Source organism: Acipenser ruthenus, chromosome 6, assembly GCF_902713425.1.
Source record: "Acipenser ruthenus chromosome 6, fAciRut3.2 maternal haplotype, whole genome shotgun sequence".
Lineage (NCBI taxonomy): Eukaryota > Metazoa > Chordata > Actinopteri > Acipenseriformes > Acipenseridae > Acipenser > Acipenser ruthenus.
Window position 1 is genome coordinate 42,830,477 of NC_081194.1, and position 23,183 is coordinate 42,853,659.

A 23,183-nucleotide genomic window follows, 5' to 3' on the forward strand; every position below is an offset into this window, starting at 1 on the left:
AAGGAAGGTACAACTTAAGTGTGCAAGTACTGTCAAGTTACTACTAAACATATTTTGACAGAAAAAAACGCCCAAGCAGTTTGGAAAGAAACCGAAAACAATAATTTCATACAGTATATAAAAAGTGAAAGCCCCGAAAATTTACATAAAACTCGAAAATATCTAAAAATAATGTAATTAATAAAAACCGTAAAACAGAAGCCCAAATTAGAACATTAGCTGGCATTATAAAACATTTGCAGTAAATACTGTAAGTTACATATAACCTGAAAGCTACACTAAACATGTAATCTTTAAAACACAGTTTGTGTTATAGTTGTATTACTGATTTATATTATAAATTGAGCTCTTTAAGAGAGTTAAGAGCTGTTATGTGCCACAGTGCTTGCAGGGACAGTGGAGGAGTTATGGGGATGTCTTGGGTTGTGGTACGAGTGTGCAGTCAGTGCGTTCATTTGGCAGCTTCAAACTTGCAGCAATATCAGTTCATATTCCTGTTTGTATAATTGGAAAAGGCATAATGAAGTTATTGTATATCCAATTAAGTTAGCTGGATTGGTTTTGCAAACATCTGTCTGGAAATGGTTCTCTTTCACTGATCAGCTGGCTAAAACAGCATAATTGTCTTTCAGTACAATTTCATATCACTTGCAAACAGGTGTGATTAATAGATTGGATGATTAATTGAGAATATCAAGATTAAAACCCCCAATATATATTTATATAGAAAAGAAACAACATATAATTAGAGCTCCATTTATTTTTTTGTTTGCAGTCAAATTAATAGTTTGGGAGAGACGAGTCATCATTGTACAGCTTCAAAAAAAGGTTATGAAACATAAAACACCAAACAGAATAACCAAACAGTGTTCAACAGAAATGGAGCCATTTGATTCGGTACTATACCCATTAGATCTTCTACAGCAGCCTCAGTATCTGGGGTAGGCTGGGATTTCTCTGTATAGAACAAGCAACCTTATTATGAAGTGGACATTTTCATTTAAAGGGAAAAATACCTTTTCAAAGTCATTAGCTTTGCCTGAAACTCTTAAGAGGTATGTGAAGTATCTTAATCATTGTAATATGCATCTGAACCATTGTGATATTCCCCCAAATGGACATGGTAAAGTCATAATCACTAATCATATCGTGGGTGGGGGCATGTCAGATGTTACTTTCATTCACTACCAATGACCAGGTGGGATCTTTATTTTAAATTTAAAAAAAAATGAGATTTTTGCAATAGCAACTGACAAGACAGGTATCACATAGAATGTTGTGCCAGTCTTCTTACCAATTATCATTGGAGAAATCAATTTTTATGGGTAAAACAAAAATTAACTATACAATATATTCTGCATTGGTAGCACATGGTTTTGGAGTGCACTGCACTGCATTAAGTAAAAATGTGCTTTAAAATGGAGGAATTAAATGTCCCAACCCCAGCTGTTCATTACTCCTAGAAAACAGACATACATTTTGGGGTCCACTGCACCTGTGAGATGTCTTGCACATTAAAATCATTTGAATTTATTAATATAGCCGACAATTATCCACTCGGGGATACCAATATATTTAGTAAGCAGTCTGAGTGGGTAAAAAAATAAACAGATTTCCCAACTCCACGATCCACCAACCAGCAGGGGTGTAACAAATATTTGTTGTAGTGTACATGCTGTATATATATATATATAAAAAACCAAATAAATAAATAAATAAATAAATAAACAAACTTAATTTTTACATAAGCACGCTGACTAGAAAGTGTTACTTTTATGGATGTTCTTTATAATGGACTGATATTTCAACTAAATATATTGTAGACAGAAATGTTTATCAAAGTTTTCAAGGGAATATTTTCAAAAAGTTAATTTCCAACACATATGGCAAGGTCATTGTACGGGAAAAAAAAAAAAAAAAAAAAAAATCTTACCCGAAGGAGAGCTATGAGCAGACAAGGAGATTTTGGACTTGGAGTCAGGCAGTTTGGAGACACTGTTGGCTCTCATTCTGGGAACGATCTTCCCGTCTGTGGCGGAAGATGGCCTCAGGCCACTTCTGAGGGCTAAGTCAGGTGTGCGAGAGCTGGCGCTGCCGCGACTGACAATGGCTTCTGAGTCGCTCCGTGCCGAAAGGGAGCCGAGCCTAGTTCTCCTTGGCTGGGCCAGCATGTCTATCCTAGAGGGGGTCTTCCGTCCTGAGGGAGGCTTGGATGTTGAGCTGGTGGTGGACACCTCTGAGGCTACTGATACTTTATCAGCATCCGCTAATTCATTATCTGAGGTTTCCCCAAGGCGTGCCTTACGCAAGAGAGATGTACGGGTAGGCCTGGGTCTTGGTAAAGTGACAGGCTTGCTGGGGCCTGTGGAGGAGGCCTGCAGCACCTTGGTTTTGGCAGTCTTGCTGGCTTCTAGTTTGGAATGTAAGAGTTCGTCTGTGGACGTGAACTGGCCTCTGCCATGTGAACGGCCGGAGTAAATCTCTTGATCAGAAGACTGTATGCCTGAGATCATGAAGTGAGGTAAACTGAAGGTTTGGTCATCATCTGTCAGGTCCAAGGATGATTGTCTGGCCCGGGCACTGGCTTGAGCGGACCTACGAGCTTCGGTTCGGCTGTCCGAGTTCCGGCTTTTGGTTTTCTTCTCCAGCCTCTCCCGGGCACTGGCAGCAGTCTTGGAATGGTCCCGAGAAGGGGCGTTGATGGTGCTCTTCTCCTTATAGAGGCTGCTCAGTGTCCGCCGTTTCTGGGCAGACTTGCGCTCCGTGTCCCCTGTCACCAGACTGATGGTGCTAGCTGTGTCCACGTCTGACTCTGGTGAGATGGAATCGTCCAAATGGTAACTGGGAGTGTCTGTTCCGCCATCCAACTTGTTCTCCTCTCTCAGTTTGGCCTCAAGGAAGGCCATCACAGCCTCTGTGTCTTTTAGAAGCAGTGTGGTGTCCATGCTAGAATCGGTGCCTACAGAGTCACTCCTCTCTCGTCCCTGTTTATTGATTCTGGGGATGAGCTCCAAGGGGACATTAGTGCTGGGTTTCTCAATGGTGAAGCTGCCTTGTCTAACCAAAGGCTTACCAGACTCCTTTTCACTCTCACTTACTTTAGAAATCTGGCTTCTTGGGCTATCTGCCCTCCTCCTCCTGTCTTCATCTTTGCGATCCGTGTTAGTGCTTGTTTTCTGAACCAAGCTCCCATGCTTTGAGGACACCTCTCTGCTTTTCTCAGCACTAACAGGGGGGTTGGTCCCAGGAGCCGGTTTGGATGGGGCCCACTGGGGCTGGCTGCTCCTTTGTTCCTGCTGTTGAATTTTAGCCATGGCTTGCTTGACTACCGATGTTCCCTTGGCACTGTCGGACTTCTCCTTCTGTTGGGAAGGTGATAAGACAATCTGGCTCCCACTGGGGGCCTTGTGGGAAGTTCTACTTGTCCTATCTGCCTCTCTTCCCTTTTGGGATGGACGGCTTGATTTCTCTTTCTCCTGAGGTTCAGTGTCCTGTTTCTCTCCAATCTCTGACCTCAGGCCCAGGGATGTAGTACCTTTTACTGCTTTTGCTGTAACTTTGTCCTCTGTTGGGAGCTGAGGAAGAGTCCTTCTCTTTCGTTCACCATGGCTGGATGTGGAGGTGGCAGAGGTTATGCTTTTCACAGAGATTCCTGACTCACTAACATCTGCTTCTGAAAGTACAAAAGCACAGCACCAAATTAATATATTTATATGTAACCAGAAAGTGCAACCCTTACATTGCTAAACATAGCAGAAGTAATAAAAAAAAAAATAAGAGACTAGCTTCATTACAAGAAAACATTTGAACATCTTTGGTACAGTGACATTTTGCAACATTTCATAAGCATTTCAGTACAATGGATCCGCTCTATTTTGTAGTGATGGAAATTAAGGAGAAAATTGTTCTGTACTCTAATTCAGAGGATATTGATGATAGTAAGTGTAAGTATTCACTGTTTAATGTATATATAGCTGTCATATTTATTGCAAAACAAAATGTTTCAGAAAATAACGAAACAAGGTTTTGGTACTATTGTGGTCATTTTCGGACACCTAACTTTAACAATAGGTAAGTTAATATCACAGTTGTAAAATTTGTATTTGGTTTGTCGAACATGAACATATGCTTTCAAATACGAGATTTAATATTTTGTTTGAATTTTCTGAGTATCGTGCTTAGTATCCTATGTGTGTCACGTGACAACTGTAACGTACAGCACCAGTAAGGTTCTGGAAGTTACGACTCCTATGCTAATGTATTTTAAATATTTGCAATATACATGCTTATGTTTTCCATATTTTCTGAAACAATTTAGATGAAGAAACCAGATGTTTTTGTGCCATCTGATTCAGTATGCTATAAAAATAATTCTAGGACAAATACATTTCATACTGGCGGGGCAAGGTCACTGCTAGTTCTGTGTAACCGGCAAAACGAGTTTTATACAACAGTTAAACTAGATAAACAAACTGATATATAACATAATTACTGTACTCACTAGTTATCCGGAATTTTAATTCTGACTGACTTTCTTAAACATGCACACAGCTGCAACGTAAGTGAAAATAAATGATGAACGTGTATTTACAACTACTGTACGTTACATAAATACACAAAAAATTAAAACATTAGATGAGAAGCGGGATATGTATTTATTTGCTCGGCTTTCTGTTGGTGTGCATACCCATTTTAACAACACATTTTTTATTATTAGGCATCTCTTCAGCAGAAGCATTGCTTAACTTCTTGATATACTGTAGGCTTCCGCATATTTGAGCTGTTATCGCAATCGCACAGTACAGTATACAACCTACTTTAACTTAATTAATTGAAGCTTTGCGCTTTTGGTATTCACAAGAATATTTTATTGTATTTCAGTAGTAATCTGTAAGAAACCAGTTTCTAGTCAGATAACGCCCTTTAGAAGATGCAGCACAGGTTAACAAAACTGCATATCACAATGATTTCAGTTTTACCATGGAGAGCACTGCGCCATATTTTGACATTTTTATATCTGGTGTTGGCTACCACAGTACAACTGTCTTGGTATGTATCAGCTATTAAAAGGGGAAGCTAAAATAATCAAAGCCTTTAGGCACAAGATAACTACAAAGAATACTGCGAAATACAAAAGCATAGACAAAGGCAGGGTCACAATGTCATACTGTTGATTCAAGCACTGAATGTCTTTTATTTTAAATGAATTTGATGTAAAAGGATAAATGTACGTACCTTTTTCTTGAGCAACAAAAGACGGGGATTCTGATCTCAAGTCATCAGGTTCATGCCCTGAGTGATTCGCAGCTAAACTCGCCCACTGAGACACCCACCTAGGACTGCCGACTGAGACAGGGCCTTCAGGAATAGTCTGGAAGAGAAAACCAGGAACAGATCAATATTTCATAGCCCTACCTACAATAACTTATGAACTCCTAATCTGCAAAACAGCTTGTTTACAGAAGTATCCACTGGTTTTCACAATACTATGTGCTCAAAGTTATTGAATAAGAACAAAAAACACAACAAAACGAATAGAGGAGATCATCCCTTTAGTAAATACTTATTTGTTCTTTTTACAAAAGGTTAACGTAAGTAGTATTTAAGTGTCTGAAGAATTTCAATGTTCAATCTTCAGTTTAAAGATAGATAAACTGTGTACAGGACGTACTGTGTACTTTGTTTTACTACGAGTACTAATTGTTCTATCTTCTTGGAAACTACTAGGTTGATCACATCACCATTGTTTGTAGATGTTACATGTTTATTTCATGATTTATTATACTCCAATTATCTTTATAATGGAAGGGTGCATGCTGGGAATATGATTCCAGTTTGTATGCATATTCATATCTATTCAGCACACAATTCCTCTCTGCCGTTTGATACAATATGTTTCTTCATCTCAACATTTTAGAAGCAATGGCCCCCTCCTCTGGTGAACAGTTTTTATGCAAAAAATACGAGACTTCTGTGCTGTTCTTCATCTTCTTGTATTTATATAAAAAAGGAAGGACGATAGAGAGAAACCAAGTTGCCATGCAGAACCATTTTTGATGCTGTTTTACAATTATATGTATGAAGAGAAATTAGGATAAAAAACAAGGAAATGTGTTCAGTAAGCAATAACCCACGACAGGGTGTGTGGTAAGTCATACCTTACACACACCTTCAACCACCCAGAAGTGAAGTAAGATGTGTCTGCACACCCTAGAGTGGGTTATTGTGCTAATAAAATGGCTCTATGTTTACTTTATTTATATAAAGAAGAAAAAAAATGTAATGTATTCTTTTGCCAGTGCAAAATAGTTCCTATACTTTTTGCTGTGTATTTTTGTATTACTGCTGAGTAAATGTTATATATATACATATATAAATATATATATATATATATATATATATATATATATATATATATATATATATATATATATATATATATATATATATATATATATATATATATATATAGAATACATCATGGGTTCTGATAGATGAACCATATTATTCAAGCATTATGCCTTTCATCTCTGGGTGAAACTTACTTTGTGGGTTCAACCATTAACCCAGTGAACATTAGTCCACAAAACAATACTATCACATTGAATAGCAACGGGTGCTCATGTCAGGATTGTGAGGCAATTGTTTAACAGGGCATACCTGGTAGTAGCCAAAGATACAATTAAAAAACAACTAAAATACCAACCGCTTCTAATCCCATTTTTAGCAAAATCATGACTTCTATTACTAAATTCACCTGAGATACACATACAGCAAAACAGTGTTCTCTTGTATTGCTCTTTAATGATCAGATTACAGTCAGGCTGGCAAGCTAGGGCCCGAATTACTCCCTGAAAAAGATAAGCTGGTCTTCCCTCAAGGTTGAAGATCAAAGCACATACACTATCAGCACTGTCCATTCACCACTAGTTTGCCTACATTAAAGCACATACACTATCAGCACTGCCCATTCACCACTGGTTTGCCTACTTTCAAATTCCGTATCAGTCTCTGATTCCGTATGTAACCTGTGAGTCAACCAGATAACAACTTCCCTGGGAACACAGCAATAAACGGATCACATTACAGCTGCAGAATTGAATTGAATTGAAAGACAGTTGAATATTCTAACTTCATGAACAAAAGGTTTAAAATGCATCTGGAATGCAATTAGCTCAGTTGGAATTGTTACACTCTTCTGGGTCTGGGAATCACTGTTTTTTGTTTTAAACATGATTGTTACAGTGTCTATAGTACTGTACTCAAGCCATGTCAAAGCTCCATTAACTGCAAAACTGATGAACAAAGTGAATTTATTGACATAAAGTCTTTATCAATATCATCATGAGGCCGAAGGGGGAGGCTGAGCGTCCGGCGCCCAAGGGGGGGGGGGGGGGCCCGGCGCCCAAGAGGGGGGAGGCCGAGAAGCATCGCAGTCTCCAGCAATAGGAGACTACCTGCTACTCCAGCCTCCACCACCAGAGGGAGACTACCCACTGTTCCCACCTCCACCGCCAGAGGGAGATTACCCATTGCTTCCACCACCACCAGAGACCACCGACACCACAGCACTGACTACCACCCCTGTGCCACAGCCCGATGCCTGTGGGTTGGATCCCTCAACCTGGGCTCCTAGACACCCGACCTTTATGTCTGGTCCTAAGTTTAACACTTTTATTTTGCTCTGTGAGCAGTGTTTTTTTGTATAACCTTTTTATTTACTTTTTTGTTTGAATAAAAATGTCCACCAGCGCTGTTCACCCATAGTACCTGCCTCTGTGTCAGCTTCCTGGTCTGGGGATGTCATAGCTCAGCTGTCCTGTCACACATGGGTGTTTATTTACTCTTGAAAAAAAAAACTAAGAAGCATGTATACCAAAGTTATTCCTGGTTTAGAGTTGCACAAAACAACTGCTTTATTATTCAGATTGAGCTCTCCATGCAAGAATGTGGTGAGGGTCAATGGTGAAGAAACAGCTGTTTGGATTAGTGCTGACTGCAGCTCTCCAGAGCAATGTTAATTTCAGTCAGGTTGGAGAGCAGCAATAAGCACAAATTCAGGCATTTCTGTTTCTCTTTACTAGATTGTTCCATGGTATTTCCTTCCATGCATCTTATCAGAAACCAGACCTTGACAACAGTCTATTCGGTTACATTCAGCAAAGATACTTTCCTATTCCTTGGCACTAGTGCAGTAGCAAGAGACAATTTTGGTCTCAGAATGACATACTATGGAGTCGTAATATACAAACTATCAGTGAAGTCAGGGGATGTGAGCAATCAATGAATGGAATTATAGTCAAATTCTACACCAATAGTTTTACATTAAAAAGTGTACATTAAAATACCAGGACAAAGGCATATATGTTTCAGTACATCTATTCATATTTTTAATGCCATTTCAGGTATTTAATGAAAGTGATGAATTGGTTGTATTTCCTCTCTATCATTTACTTTATTCCATTAAAATTCAAATGGAATCAATTAAAGCTAAACTTTACATCAATTAAAACCTAATTCTAATCAGTATGGAATTACAATGTCCTGGCTAATTTCAAAAACAGCATAATAAATACAAAATGAACATGTAGTGAACACTCGAAATTTAATTAAGGGTGGACAAACAATTTCTTAGAATCTGATAATAGAGGTCAAACCTTCTCTGGATTTTTCACAGAATAAAGCAACACTTGCAACACTGGTAAGCTTTCTTTTGAGTTTAAATTCAAACGGGGAAGCAGCCTCTTAAAATATATACAGTAAAACTTGTACAATCTGGTATCACTTGGGACTGGAAAATTATACGGAATTAGACAATAAATATAAATCTGAACATTAAAACAATTAAATAAAAAATATTATTACTGAACACACATAGTATAATAAACACAATAATGTCTCAGCATAATGTCTCAGCAAGTTTAAATACAAGGGGTGTGCAATTGCCACCATTTATTAACTCACTGGAATTAGTAAGCATGGTAAATAAAGACTGAAGTAAAAACAACAGAGAACGATTGAGAACACACACAAAAAATACTTTTTTTTTATTTGTACTTACCATTGATCATGCAGATTTCCAGGCTACATTATCTTCAACATCATGATAACACAGACTATGATTTTTGTCTTAATTATTTTATTAAGGTTTGTGTTACACATTCAAAACCAGGTAAATGACAATGGGAAGTGCTGTGATCTTTGTACAATGAACCTTACCTCTGAGTCAATGAATGCAGCAGTTCCAAACTGACTTTTTCTCATCTCCACCATTCCTGAAGAGGCCCAATCTTTGATGGTTTCCTTTTGTTGTTCAGCTACAACTGGCCTAGAATGGTCCTGACTCTCTTCTATGCCAAACACCTGAAAATCAGAATGCATAATCAAAAAGACAATTCATTATATAGAAATCTATAGAATATATTTGCTTATTCATGCTTAAATGTCAACTTTGTTTTCAAATCAGAGCACTGTTTAAATAATTGCAGAACTTCATATCCAATCACAGTATTATTATTATTATTATTATTATTATTATTATTATTATTATTATTATTATTATTATTATTATTATTATTAAAATCTGCTGGATGTGTGCAACAGAAAAAAATATGTCAATCCAGGATTCAATCCGAGATTCAATCCAATCCTGGCTGAATCTCGATGTGCGCAATCCACCCTTAGTTTACTCGCGCAGCATTATTATACTGACTCAAGAAAAAAAAAAATATTGATTGATTTATTTTATTTTTGTATGTAAGAACCTCACAGGGGAAATAGTAATTGTCTAAATATTGGTCCTGATAATATAAATTATCTTTTCTAGCCAAAGTAACACTCAACATGTTGCTTTTAAGTTACATTTACTGTTGGCTTTATGTAAATGTCACCACTTCTTTCTCCCATCAATATATTGTATTATTGGATCAAAAGAGTTAGCTTCAGTCACTGTTTAAAATGTGATACAGTGCCACGTGATTTAAAACAATACCATCTGATGAACAGTTGTTTTTTTTTTGTTTGTTTTTTTTTACGCTCTACTGGGAGGTTCTTCAGGGAATTTTTCCAAGAATGTAGCATGATTTAAAACTGACTGGTGACACGAGGTTCACTGCAGTATCAGGTACGGTACCTGCTATGGTACTGAGGACATTCTCAATGGAAGCCACTGTATCATACTTCATAATTACTGCAAGTCATTTGTTCCACAGTGTTTTGCATTTTAATATGCATGTAAACATCAATTGTGTGGGGCGTCTTTCAAATCTCACACAAGAAGAAAATATTCTGTCTCAAAAAAAAAAAAAAAGATCTGGAATACATTATTTCACACAGATATGAAGTATGGGTTTTATCTATTTTAATGAAAAGCAGCATTACAATGTATGAAACTGGTAGGTCTGTACAGTGTCACTTCGGAGACGTCCTAAAAGCTGTGATTTATACTGTACCTAAACTTTAGTGGTACGATACGGTGAAAAGTTTTGAATGATATATCGGATTAGCAAATAACTGAAATTGTAATGATGTATGCAGTACACAAAAGTTACTTATTTATTTCACCCCCCCCGCCACCCCCCAATCTGTCATTAAGACTGCACTGTATGCAGTTGGTAAATGGGGGGGACCCTAGTTAGATGCTATTGGATTAGGACATCACTGAATTTATACTGATGTATGCAGTACACAAAGTTACGCAACTATATTAATTTCCTCAGATCTCTGTGCATTTGATCAACTATTGTATCACTCAATTTACATTCCAGCATGCTATGGCAAAACCATGTTAGAAGTACCCCAAATGACGGACTGGACCAAATACGTATAGCAATAACATTCAATTATTTTTTTAATGTTATTGGATTTATATCTACAGTTCACGTGACATTGCACAAGTAAGCTTCCAGTGTTGTTACTTATGATTATTACTGTACATATGGAGTTTGTACAAAAAAATTGATTTCTTCACTTACCTAAAAAAAATACTGTAAATAAACTTGCTATCTGCTGCAGTCACTTGTCTCTGCTAATTGAGATATGGAAACTTGTATTCTGCGTCGCTGAGTTTCCTTCAAAACCATGATCAAAATACAGTATAATCAGTTCACAAAAAGATCTTCCTCGGTGTCACAAAGACGGCCAGAGTGGGTTGCGTCAGACCAGACAGGAATTCAAACACACAGACAGACGGTGGTGATGGCTGCACTCAGCGTTTATTAACAAATAAAAGGTTTTAAACGGTACACAAAACACAGGACACGGCACTTGTAGCCAAAATAAAAAGACAGACAAAACGGACTAACACTAAACAAACGGTGCACGGAGAGACAAACAAACACGGTGAGAATAAACACTTTACGTTTACTTTTAATGATTTTAACTCTCCTCTCTCTCACCCGTTCTCCTCTTCCGAACACCTAACCCCGACTGAATGAAAATGTGCATCTATATATACTGTTGTGCTGGGATTCAATTACTAATTAATTCTTCACTTGAATCCCAGCACGTGAATTAATTCTGTGCAACCCCGTGCTCGCATATTATATTTTAAATGCACGTGCGTGATGTGCAATCCCGTGCCTAAATACAAATATACAATTTAAACACACGTGAAACACAGACCTGTTTATATCCCGTGTACCAATCTATACACCAACATTTAACATACGCACGCATACATACAACATAGAACACACAAATGCACACAGGGGCGGGGCACTTTGCCACATATACCCCCCCTTGTGCGCAGCACACATGGCCTCAACGGCCACCTCCCCCCTTAAAAATCCAGCAGTCCAGGACAAAGTCTCGGGCTGGGAAGGGAGGCTTCAGTAGGCCCATGGCTGGCAATGCTGTCAGCTCCCCTGCCGGTAGTGGCACGGCTGACAGCATGCTGGTCCCGTCCTGCAGCGAAAAAGCTGCGGGGGCAGGTGGTCCCCCGACCTCCCCCTTCTTCGTAGCCGGCAGCTCCCTCCTGTGGGGCTCCGGCCACAAGAACTCCTGCAGCGAAACTGCTGCTGGGGAAAGTGGTCTCCAGACCTCCTCCCCCTTCTTCGTGGCCGGCAGCTCCCCTTTCTGGGGCTCCGGCCACCGTACTCCCTGCGGAGGTACGGGCAGCAGAGGCAGCTCCTGCTCCTCTGCTCCGGGCGGTGGCGGAGGCAGAGGCAGCTCCAGCTCCTCTGCTCCTGGCGGTGGCGGAGGCAGAGGTAGCTCCAGCTCCTCTGCTCCTGGCGGTGGCGGAGGCAGAGGCAGCTCCAGCTCCTCTGCTCCTGGCGGTGGTGGAGGCAGAGGCAGCTCCAGCTCCTCTGCTCCTGGCGGTGGCGGAGGCAGAGGCAGCTCCAGCTCCTCTGCTCCTGGTGGTGGTGGAGGCAGAGGCAGCTCCAGCTCCTCTGCTCCTGGTGGTGGTGGAGGCAGAGGCAATGGGGCTGATGCTGGCCACTCAGAGGGAGGCTGTGGCGGTGCTGGCTCCCTCTGCTGTGGCGGCTGGGCATGTGCGCGCCGTGGTGCCTTCAGCAGCATAGCTAGAGGCTGCTGGGGGACACCAGCATCCTGCCCTTCTCCCCCCCAAAAATTTTCAGGGGGTTGAGCCTGTAACTCCTCCCCTTCCGGCTCTTGGGTCTGAACCAGCAGGCATTTTCCCTCTGCTGGTGGCTTGGGTCCCAGGGCTGTGGAAGCCCCGACTTGCCTCCCTTTGGGCTGTGGACGCACCGACTCCTCCCTTTTGGGCTGTGGACGCACCGACTCCTCCCTTTTGGGCTGTGGACGCACCGACTCCTCCCTTTTGGGCTGTGGACGCACCGACTCCCCCCTATTGGGCTGTGGACGTTCGGGCTCCCCCCACTCAGGCGTAGGACGTTCGGGCTCCTCCCACTCAGGCGTAGGACGTTCGGGCTCCTCCCACTCAGGCGTAGGATGTTCGGGCTCCTCCCACTCAGGCGTAGGATGTTCGGGCTCCTTCCACTCAGGCGTAGGACGTTCAGGCTCCTCCCATTTGGGCTGTGGACGCTCAGGCTCCTCCCGCTTGGGTTGTGGACGCTCAGGCTCCTCCCCATAACTGCGGAAGGGACAGTGGGCGAACAGGTGATCCTGGTCGCAGAGGAGGCACCCCGGCGATGGCTTGTTACATCGCCGTGGATGCCTGGCCCTTAGGCGGCACTCCTCCTCCCTGTCCTTCACCTCTTTATCCGTCTCTGCCTCCCGCTTGGGCTGTGAAGGCAAAACCAGCAGGCATTCACCCTCTGCTGGTGGAGATGGGGACAGCAGGTACTCACCCTCTGCTGGTGGAGATGGGGACAGCAGGTACTCCTCTGCTGGTGGTCCTGCTACCTGGGCTGCTGTTCCGTTTATGGTTGCCTCCAGGTAGCTGAGGACAAACTCCACACCTTCCTCCAAGGTGTTTGGGGTGTGTTCCTGCTGATAGGCCTCCCATCTCTCACTGTCCATCATCCACAGGGCCCGGACGACTATGGGCAGAGACTGGGCCTCCAGCCCAGCATTCTCAAGGAACCAGCCCCGTAGTTTGATGGCATCTTCTGCCATTGACTTTTTTTTTTTTCTCCCCAAAACAATATTTGTAATCCTTTTTTTTTTTTTTAATCCAGACCCCTCCTGGTCTGACGCTTGGAGGCGCGGCTATCCCACGAAGACACCACGTGTCACAAAGACGGCCAGAGTGGGTTGCGTCAGACCAGACAGGAATTCAAACACACAGACAGACGGTGGTGATGAGCTGAGTGCAATGGCTGCACTCAGCGTTTATTAACAAATAAAAGGTTTTAAACGGTACACAAAACACAGGACACGGCACTTGTAGCCAAAATAAAAAGACAGACAAAACGGACTAACACTAAACAAACGGTGCACGGAGAGACAAACAAACACGGTGAGAACAAACACTTTACGTTTACTTTTAATGATTTTAACTCTCCTCTCTCTCACCCGTTCTCCTCTTCCGAACACCTAACCCCGACTGAATGAAAATGTGCATCTATATATACTGTTGTGCTGGGATTCAATTACTAATTAATTCTTCACTTGAATCCCAGCACGTGAATTAATTCTGTGCAACCCCGTGCTCGCATATTATATTTTAAATGCACGTGCGTGATGTGCAATCCCGTGCCTAAATACAAATATACAATTTAAACACACGTGAAACACAGACCTGTTTATATCCCGTGTACCAATCTATACACCAACATTTAACATACGCACACATACATACAACATGGAACACACAAATGCACAGGGGCGGGGCACTTTGCCACACTCGGTCACTTTGCTGAGCCTGGGAGTATCATTGCTTGGTTTAGAAGTATATTTTCACTAGAACAATGCAAAAGCAAAACTGCGGTGATGATGGTGATTTAAAGTAAAGGTACACGAGAAGCACATATGCATGACACAGTACAGGACTACATGTAATATGAAAGGTTTCTATCACCTACCTGCATTACATTTTGCATCTTTACACCCAATCACAAGCTAACAAGTTTAACCACCAGTCCCTTCACGGAAGCTCATTTTAATTGAATTAAGCAATAGAACCCAAAGAGGGTTTTATCGAAGGCCCGCCTCATGTCATTAAATGTCCCGAGTCGAAGGCGAGGGCAGGCATTTAACGAAGGGCCTTACCAGATGATAAATCCCTCTTCTATTGCTATTAGAAAATGGATTTTTTTACAGTTTTTCTGTTAGGTTTTTTTTTTTTTTTATGCAGCACTAGTTTTTGTTCCTAATGAATACAAAGTTGTCCTCATTATTCTGTGAGTAATGTGGTTTGCTCAGAATTCCATCTGAGGTCTGTTAGCCTTCACTCAGGCTTCATCCCAGTGGTGGATGCTTCATGGGTCTTTCCAATTGCCATATAATAATAATAATAATAATAATAATAATAATAATAATAATAATAATAATAATAAAAGTCTTCTACTTACATGGAGCTGTTCAGTTCAGGTACCTCGTACAGAAAAGCAAACATGGTTTGTGGACTGGTTGTAAAACATGTATAGAATAAAAGTACAGCTAACATTATTTTTTCATTTGGATTTGAGTGCACGTTTGTGTAAGTTTCAGTATTTAAGTTACTGTTAAGTCCTAACATGTATTAGCAAAATAAAAAGTTGTAGTAATTAAAATATCTTAAAATGACAACTTTTTACACTAATATCTTTAAAGTCTGTTTCAAAGCGATTTTCAAAATGGCCACTCTTGTGCACTGATAGTGTAAGAATTATTGCCCACATTGTCAAACAGGTAACACAGCAATAACGATCCACGATGTGGTATGGAACAGAAAAGCCACAGCACTTGTGTGTTTTTTTAAATCGCTCCTCCTGCAGTGACTTAAAGGACAGATCTCCAACCCTAGTGCACTAGAGCGGCCATTGGACGGTGCTCGGTTTTCGAAATGAAAATTATTAGTGTTACAGTATTTTCACTTAGTTTTAAGGTATGTGGCACTTAACAGGAAGTAGGGGTCACCAATCTCATTATTGTGCATTGGGCCGATGGGGGAGAGTGTGGGAGGGGGTGCAGCTCACAGCAAGGCAAGATGAACAAGAAGAAAAATTGACTTTTGGAGCATCAATGCCTCTGCAACACAAGACTGGCTGAAAATGTGTGGAATTGGTGACCATATCTTTAATTGTGTAGTTGTAATATGGGAAACAGCATGCTGCAGCTCCCATGCTCAGCATTAGTTAAGTCCTGATCTGACAGCATGTAACACAGACAGCTCTTATGATTACATGTTACAGTTTATATTTCAGTAAAAACAAGTTTAAATTCCAGCGTGTTCGCTCTGCTATTTATAATATTAAATACACTACAGCAAGCACATCGTCATGTATTTTATATATTTTCATTAGCACAATCAGATCTATAATTAGTGAATGTCAGTTTATTTTGCTGCCGTCAAGTAAGCTACATGCAGTACATATCATTTTTAATTCTCTAAATATTTCTATGCATTCTGTTTTCACCTTTCTGGTCAGTCTGAGAAATAAACGTTGTTTTCCCTGCAACAGCTGACCCTGCTTTAATACAAAACTCACACTACATTACTGTTTTTTTATTCTGGTAATGTCTTAAATTACCATGCTTGCTTCTTTGCCTGAAGAGATATGATCAGTTCAGATCTAACTAGGGAACCTGCTGTGCGATTAAATCATCCTTAAAGTTTAAACTCCTGACTGTACACAATGTTGTGGCTGTTAAGATGCAACAGACGAAAAAAATATGTTTGTGGTCTCAAAACTTTATTTTGGCACTCTACGATTTGACTGGCAAAAGATAACGTAGGTTTTTTGGAGTTCACAAAAAACAACTTTTTGCAGCTTGGTACGGTAACCTGTTAATTTACTTTTTGGTTTAATTACTGCACTTTTTGTTGCATTACAGCCCTTCACTTGCTTCATTGAGAAAAAAAACATTTTCACAACAATATGTGGATACAAATAATGAAAAGCCCTTCAAAGTAGTGTCCTTTATTGTTGGGTGTTTCTGGTCAAGAATCAGAGACCAAAATGCAAGGCTGTTATGTCATTTCTCGTTGCCGTTAATGAGTCGTGTAGCAGGTCAAATCATTTGCACATCAGCTTTGGAGAAGTCAAACACTTCACATGCTTCTGATATTTTTGTATAAGGATCATCAAGGCATTGAAGCAGAGGTGCCAGGGTTTGAAAATCCTATATTTTATCATTATTACAAAAAGTGCTGTCACAAAAAAAACATTTCTTCCTCAAAACAAAGAATGTTGTCAACCAAAAAAATTATAATTTTGACCAATGAAAATGCGAGTCTCTTTGCGATTCTGGCCGATAATCGCACCCTACATCAGACCTCAATTTGACCAATAAAAAACCACGAGTGTAATCCGTGCAGCAATCAGAGAAAGGCAAGTACAGTAATCCGTCGGGTATCCGCCTGTCACATATCTGCCCTAGCCGTTTATCCGCCATGATCACTCAGTAGCAAATGCACGCACTCACACGGCAGACGGCTACTGTGTCACAAGCATTAATACCCTGTATCTTTCTAAACAAGGGATTGTGTGAATATCAAAACAATAATTGTGTGAATATAGTAATTGTTACAGCCGTGTATGTTATTTAAAACAGGATCTATTTATCTGCCTTTTTACATATCCGCCCTTACTCTGGTCCCACCTCAGTCGGATACGCGACAGATTACTGTATTTGAAACCGTTCTTATCCATTGATCGCACTTACTGCGTGTTTTTAATGGAATTTACTCTTAAGCAAATATTTTTACTATACATTTAACTTCTCTTACTCGAATTCGCTCTTAAATGTAATTTACGGTATTCTTTATTTTGCTCTTATTTGAATTTGATCTTATTTTCTACTGACTTTATTGTACTTTATAACTGCTGGTATTCTGTAATGTGATATTCTGTAATGTGATATTTTGTAATGTGATACTTGGTATTGTGATATAAGTGTAAGTTGCCCTGGATAAGGGCATCTGCTAAGAAATAAATTATTATTATTATTAATAATAATAATAATAATAATAATAATAATAATAATAATAATAATAATAATAATAATAATGTCCTTGACAGACGCACCCTGGAATAAAACCCACAACATTGCCATGTCCCTGGTGGAATAGGAAGTGAGCTTTTCTGGAGGGGGCAAGTTGGCCAGCTCATAGGCAGTCCTGACTGTCTGCTATCTACTTGGACAGTCGTTGCTTAGACAGGGCTGCCCGTAGTCTATGTAAAAAACAGACTTCAGACCCATTCTTTGAAGGGAATGACACCTTCTGAAAGAATTTACTTAATTAGATTGCTGTCTGGTGGAGACCAATTAACACAACAGACTTTTGGTCTGCACCAAAGGAATTTCTATTCCAAACTTAGGGCTTCCAGCCCCCACTGATGTGCCAAGCTTGAAACAGTATTCTTCACACATGGAACAATAAAAGGATTAATTGCGATCAACAGATGGATCCTCAATCTATGCATCTGTGTCTCAGAGGAAAGTTTATTTTTGAAAACTGTCCAATGTGGTGTAAATGCGTCCTCTTGTGGAAAATAGAGGTAATGTCAAACTGAAATTAACTATGGAGTTATTTATGGATATCCTAATTTTATTAAAATTGAGAATATGCTTGTGACTACTTAAATTTACAAACATTGTACACTTAGTATTTCTGGTAACAAGCCACAAAGTCAGTTTCAATATTCAGTCAACCTGGGTTAACTTGACACCCCACGGGAATGCCATTTTGTGTTGACTTATCCAAGATGAGCCATGGCATTAACATGCATACAAGTAACAGAACTCACACGTTTACAGTATTACAGTGTTTACGGTGTAATGTCCTTACTCTTAGTAAACATGTAATGAAGATTCAGATGCACAGGTGGGTCTCAATTCACTTGAACTTTATTCCATGGTTTATTAGTTAACATTAATGATGTTTATTACTGTTCTCCTGCACTAACCTACCACTCTACTGCTGCTATTCTCGCCGTGTCTATCCACACACTGTCTGTCTAATCCTTCCGGTCCTTGACCTTACTTCCTTTGTGTTATGTTGTATTTAAGGGGCAGCAGTACATTTCTGGACACTGCACTCGGTACAGCTCATACACTTCGATTAAAATAAGAATGAATAAAATAACTGCAGCATTATTTTTACGAAAACAATCCAACCACAAACTGCACAAACTGTTGAATATAGTTTTAGGTATTGGCTTGTACTGTCTAATGTGACGACTTAAATAGCAAAACTCATTAAATGCAAAATTAACTCGGTGAACAAAAACAGTAATAAACAACACAGTTTCACACAGAAATCAGGCATTGTCGATTGTTTCGCATGCAAAAACACGCGCTTTTAAAGTTCTGCTGACAGGCTTGTTATCCCGACTAACCTGAGCTTTAAAGCCAATTGAACGAGAACTCATTTTTCACTTCTTACTCATTGTGCAGTGCACTGATACTGTAACCAGCTGCACTTGGTAGTTGAGAAGGAATGAATGAATGATCCGTTTCCAGTCAGAGTTCAGTCACGTGAAACGACAGTGTCGAGTTCTCCACTGGTCGAGTTGACCGAGGTTGTCTGTACTTGAAAACCGCATGTTTCTTTTTTTTTTTTTTTAAAAAGACAAAAATAATTTGTACTGTGATGGTACCGACTGAACTGTTTTCTTCAAATTCACTTCTGTGCTTAACTGCATCACGGTACGTACACAGAGTTAACTTCGAGGAAACATCTACCCTGCTTGTAAATTGACTTTGTTTTACTTAAAACATCACTGCAAAGATTATTTTCAACAAAGAACAGACTTGTAAAAAACATGCTGCAAGTGATGTTCTTTGCCAAAAGATCTACAAACGACTGCCTTTTCATGGTTTTAGAATTCAACACTGCAAGGAACTCTCTTTCCGAAAAAATCAATATGTCTGCCTGCAGATTATTTTGAACTCTTAATTTGTGTAAACATTTTTAGAATCTTGCATTTCTTCAGGACTGCGTTCAAAGGTTTGAAGGTTTGTTAGCTAGCCAGGAACTGTAAGGTAGTTCTAAACCTTCGAAGGTTCGTCAGGCAGTATGTTTTTTTTTTTTTTATTTATTTTTTCTCTGTTAACAGAAACCGTTTGACAATGTGTGAATACTATAAAATCACACATTAAATGTAATTCACATACACAATTCGATCTTTTGATTTGTATAATGCATATTACTTAAACAAAAGATGTTGCATTGAAATCCACTACCAAATCGTTATAAGTAGAAACAGTAGCAATGCTGCCGTGCATTGGAGCAGGGTATATTATACCAAAGCACTGGGGGGGTACCTATAGCAGTTGTAGTGCTTCAGTAAAATATGTACTGAATACCTGGTGTACAAGGCATTATAAGAGAAGTGCTATGGTAGAATATGTTTGAAACATACAAAATATACACTAACACTAATAATTTTAATTTAAAAAAAACTAAGCACCGTCCGCCCCTGCCTGCTTCAGCTTGTATTATCCAGAAGCAGAACTTTAATTTCTTCATTCTCCATCTTGACAGCAAAGCGTTGTATAGCGTAAGCTGTACTGAAAGAAATGTCTGCTGTTTGGGATTTTTTTGTTAAATAACGAAATGACCAAAAAAAAAGCAAGTGACTCTTGATGCATCATGGAAGCAGAACCAATCTCTGGGATCACTTGACAAGTGTAAGTTCATAGTAGTAGTAAAATGTGACTGCTGACCTGCTTGGAACGGTGACTGTTAAATAAAGCTTTGTTTTGCCTAAATCAAATCAGTTATTTTATTGGCCACAAAAAGGTGCTGCTGCAATGCAAGCGTACTGTACATCGCAAGCAGCATCAATTATGTGTACATAAACAATATGTATTTTTATTGAAATTATAAAAACATGATTACTGTTCTATATAACGTATTTTTAAACTACATGTGAATGTTTTATTCTATTTATATGGATTAACAGTAAAAAAAAAAAAAAAAAAAAATAGGACTTTCAATAAACTAGTAGCTACGGTGACATCACCAGTAAAAGATGCAAATTAGTACCATTGAAGGTTCGAACCTTCCTTCTGTAATGACACGTTCGGAACTTTTGAAGGTCAAAATGTACCCTTCATTACAGCCCTACATTTCTTAAATAAATAAAAATAATTTTCTATTTTTAATTGAGTCTGTCCATTTGTGTCTGTTTATGCACTTGTCAAGTACTTTGCATAAACCCTGAAATTATAAATACAATTATATCTGTAGTATTTATATTAAAAACTTTCAAAAGATCAGGAAAGTATAATTAAAATACAGTTTTGGCATTTATTAAAATAAAAAACGTCAATAGAAATATTAAATATTACATGACATCGACTTAAACTCTACATATTATTACCACAACCTCCTGTATCGTGGCGTAGCGCTCCCCATCTTTTGTTTGTAGTTTTGTGTTATACAGCGTTTTATTATTGCCTTTTGTACGCTTGGCTGTATGTGCCCTGTGGGCTACCATCGCTGGTAGCAGTAAGCTATTTCTGTTTATGCAAATAAAATCCTGCTCGATTGCGCGCCATTGTCAATCTCACTTCCGTATGTCTCTCTCTCAGTCTTGCAGTGGATAACCCACACTGCCTATTCTATTCTTCTACAGTACCCTTACATGGACAAACAGTTAATAAAAAACGAAGACAAAAAGGCCTATATATTTTGTACTCATTCCTACCTTATCGATCATCCTTCGAGCCTCTTCCTCCTCAGGGTTGCGATTTTCCAGTTCAATGGTATAGGTTCCCTTATCGCTTTGGTCATCCTCGTTTTCCTTTTCCACTGTTCCTGTAGGTTTAGGTGGCTTTTCTGACTCTTCATTTGGGCTGGTTTGTTGTCCAACACTTGCTGAGGTCCGTACCAGGGATGGATCCTCTAATTTCTGCTTCAGAAGCAGTTTGCTTGGCGGCGGGGCTGCCAGCGGTGAAGAAACTCCTTTACAGTCCGTGGGGACAAGCCCTTTTGGCCCGGAAGGAGGGGTGAGACAAGGGCCTTCCCCAGCCATGGCTGCAGCGCCGTTCTGAGTAAAAGAATAAGAGTGACACATGCGCGGGTTGTCTTCGTCAAAAAACTCAACCATAAAGTCTGTCCTGCTGATGTGAGTACCTCCTGTACCCTTGCCCTCAGCAGATGCGGCAGCGAGTCCCTTTGGACCTTGCCAGACCCTCACATGCTCCTCTAGTGCTGCCCTTTTACTGGTGTGCCTGTGTTTGGCTCCATTCTCCGAGTCACTCTGTGTCCCATCTTCGTGTTTGCTCCCTGAAAAAAAATACAAAATACAAAATAAAACAGGAGTTAATGAAAACTGTATTTCCTGGTTTTCAAATACACTCAGAACAACAGTAAAGATTTGTATTGAACAATGACTTTGCTCATTTGACTCCCAGTTTATAAAATATTTCCTTGTGGTTACAGAGAAAATCCACTCATGTTCTTTTTATCTACACCTACAGTACATTCACAGATGTCTACCAATTTTACAGAACCTTGTTTTGTTTTAATGCACATTTGCGGCTTCCAGCAATCCACAGTTAATACGAAGTTGAATATCAAGTCTGCTGAAGTACAAAGCTAAGCTTGTATGCAAGGAAGGGAATGAAAACAGGAGAGTTGTGGGTAGAGGGAGTATCACAGATGGCTGCAGTCAAGATGCCTTGAGTTGGAAGTGCAGCACAGTGACAGTTGCTGTAAATCATAGTGAAGGAAAAAACAAACTAACAGCTTCTAGTTGCAAACAATGATGTCTTTAAATAGCCAGTCAGCAGTATAGAGTCATCATTATTTTTTATTTTAGTCTTCTGCACTAAGATTGCTGTGTGTCAAACTCGCTGCTCTCAGAACAGGCATGGAAAATGTGCATTTCCTTTTACCAAATGTCTAGGAGACATTTATTATTTGTCATGGCAACCCTCCTAAGACATTCATTACGTTCTATAGTCTTGATATAAACATGCAATCCTGGTTTATTTCATGTTTCTACTCATTCCCTATATAACCAGGCCATTTTCACAGGAATACTATATATCAATAGACTGCACCTCCATTAATCTAATTTAGGGTACTATCAATGTCAATATACCCTTGTACACAGATACAGAACAATACAATATTCATGGTTACTTAAAAAAAAAAAAAACCTGCAAGGTTGCATAAAGAATATGTTTGACAAGTATGACAAATGCACTGCAGTTTGGAGCAAATCTAACACTGAGAAACACAAAGAATGACCTCTAAAGAACTTACCTTGAAGCCAAATACCATTTTTAGGGATCTGAAAACATTCACGTTTTTTTTGGTAAAAAGCAATATACTACAAGTATGAAAGTATAAAACCGTTCACATTAAACCAGTGCAACAAGAAAAATATGTCATCATAGAGAAGGAACGTCAGTTTTCATAAAAGCAAAGTGGTTTTGGGAAGTAGTCTTTGCAGACTGCTGTAAAGAGCAGTCTGATGATTGCTGAATCACAATGTTATTTAAAATTATCATTGTGGTGGCTATTGGTCCACATAATAATGCATCTGTACAAAGACAATGGAGGAATCCAATCCATATACACACAAATCAAGTGGTATGTATGGTAGCAAAAATATAAATCATAAATGGCATTTGGTACAGAACACAGTTTCACTATG

At 39.6% G+C, this 23,183-nt stretch overlaps 1 protein-coding gene across 11 annotated transcripts in view; it reads right to left on the minus strand.

Annotated features, from left to right (window-relative positions):
• Positions 1–23,183, minus strand: part of LOC117411321 (centrosomal protein of 170 kDa-like) — a 136,808-nt gene that overhangs the window by 24,528 nt on the left and 89,097 nt on the right. For 6 of the 11 annotated variants that reach the window (XM_059025402.1, XM_059025392.1, XM_059025393.1 and 3 more), the window contains exons 9-13: positions 21,225–21,805; positions 9,220–9,363; positions 5,236–5,371; positions 1,934–3,673; positions 907–957 (exon numbers count right to left, since the gene is read on the minus strand). In XM_059025402.1, coding sequence (XP_058881385.1) covers positions 907–957; positions 1,934–3,673; positions 5,236–5,371; positions 9,220–9,363; positions 21,225–21,805 — 2,652 coding nt within the window. The remainder of the gene's footprint in view (positions 1–906; positions 958–1,933; positions 3,674–5,235; positions 5,372–9,219; positions 9,364–21,224; positions 21,806–23,183) is intronic. The other 5 variants (XM_059025401.1, XM_059025400.1, XM_059025399.1 and 2 more) reach the window with 1 other exon arrangement.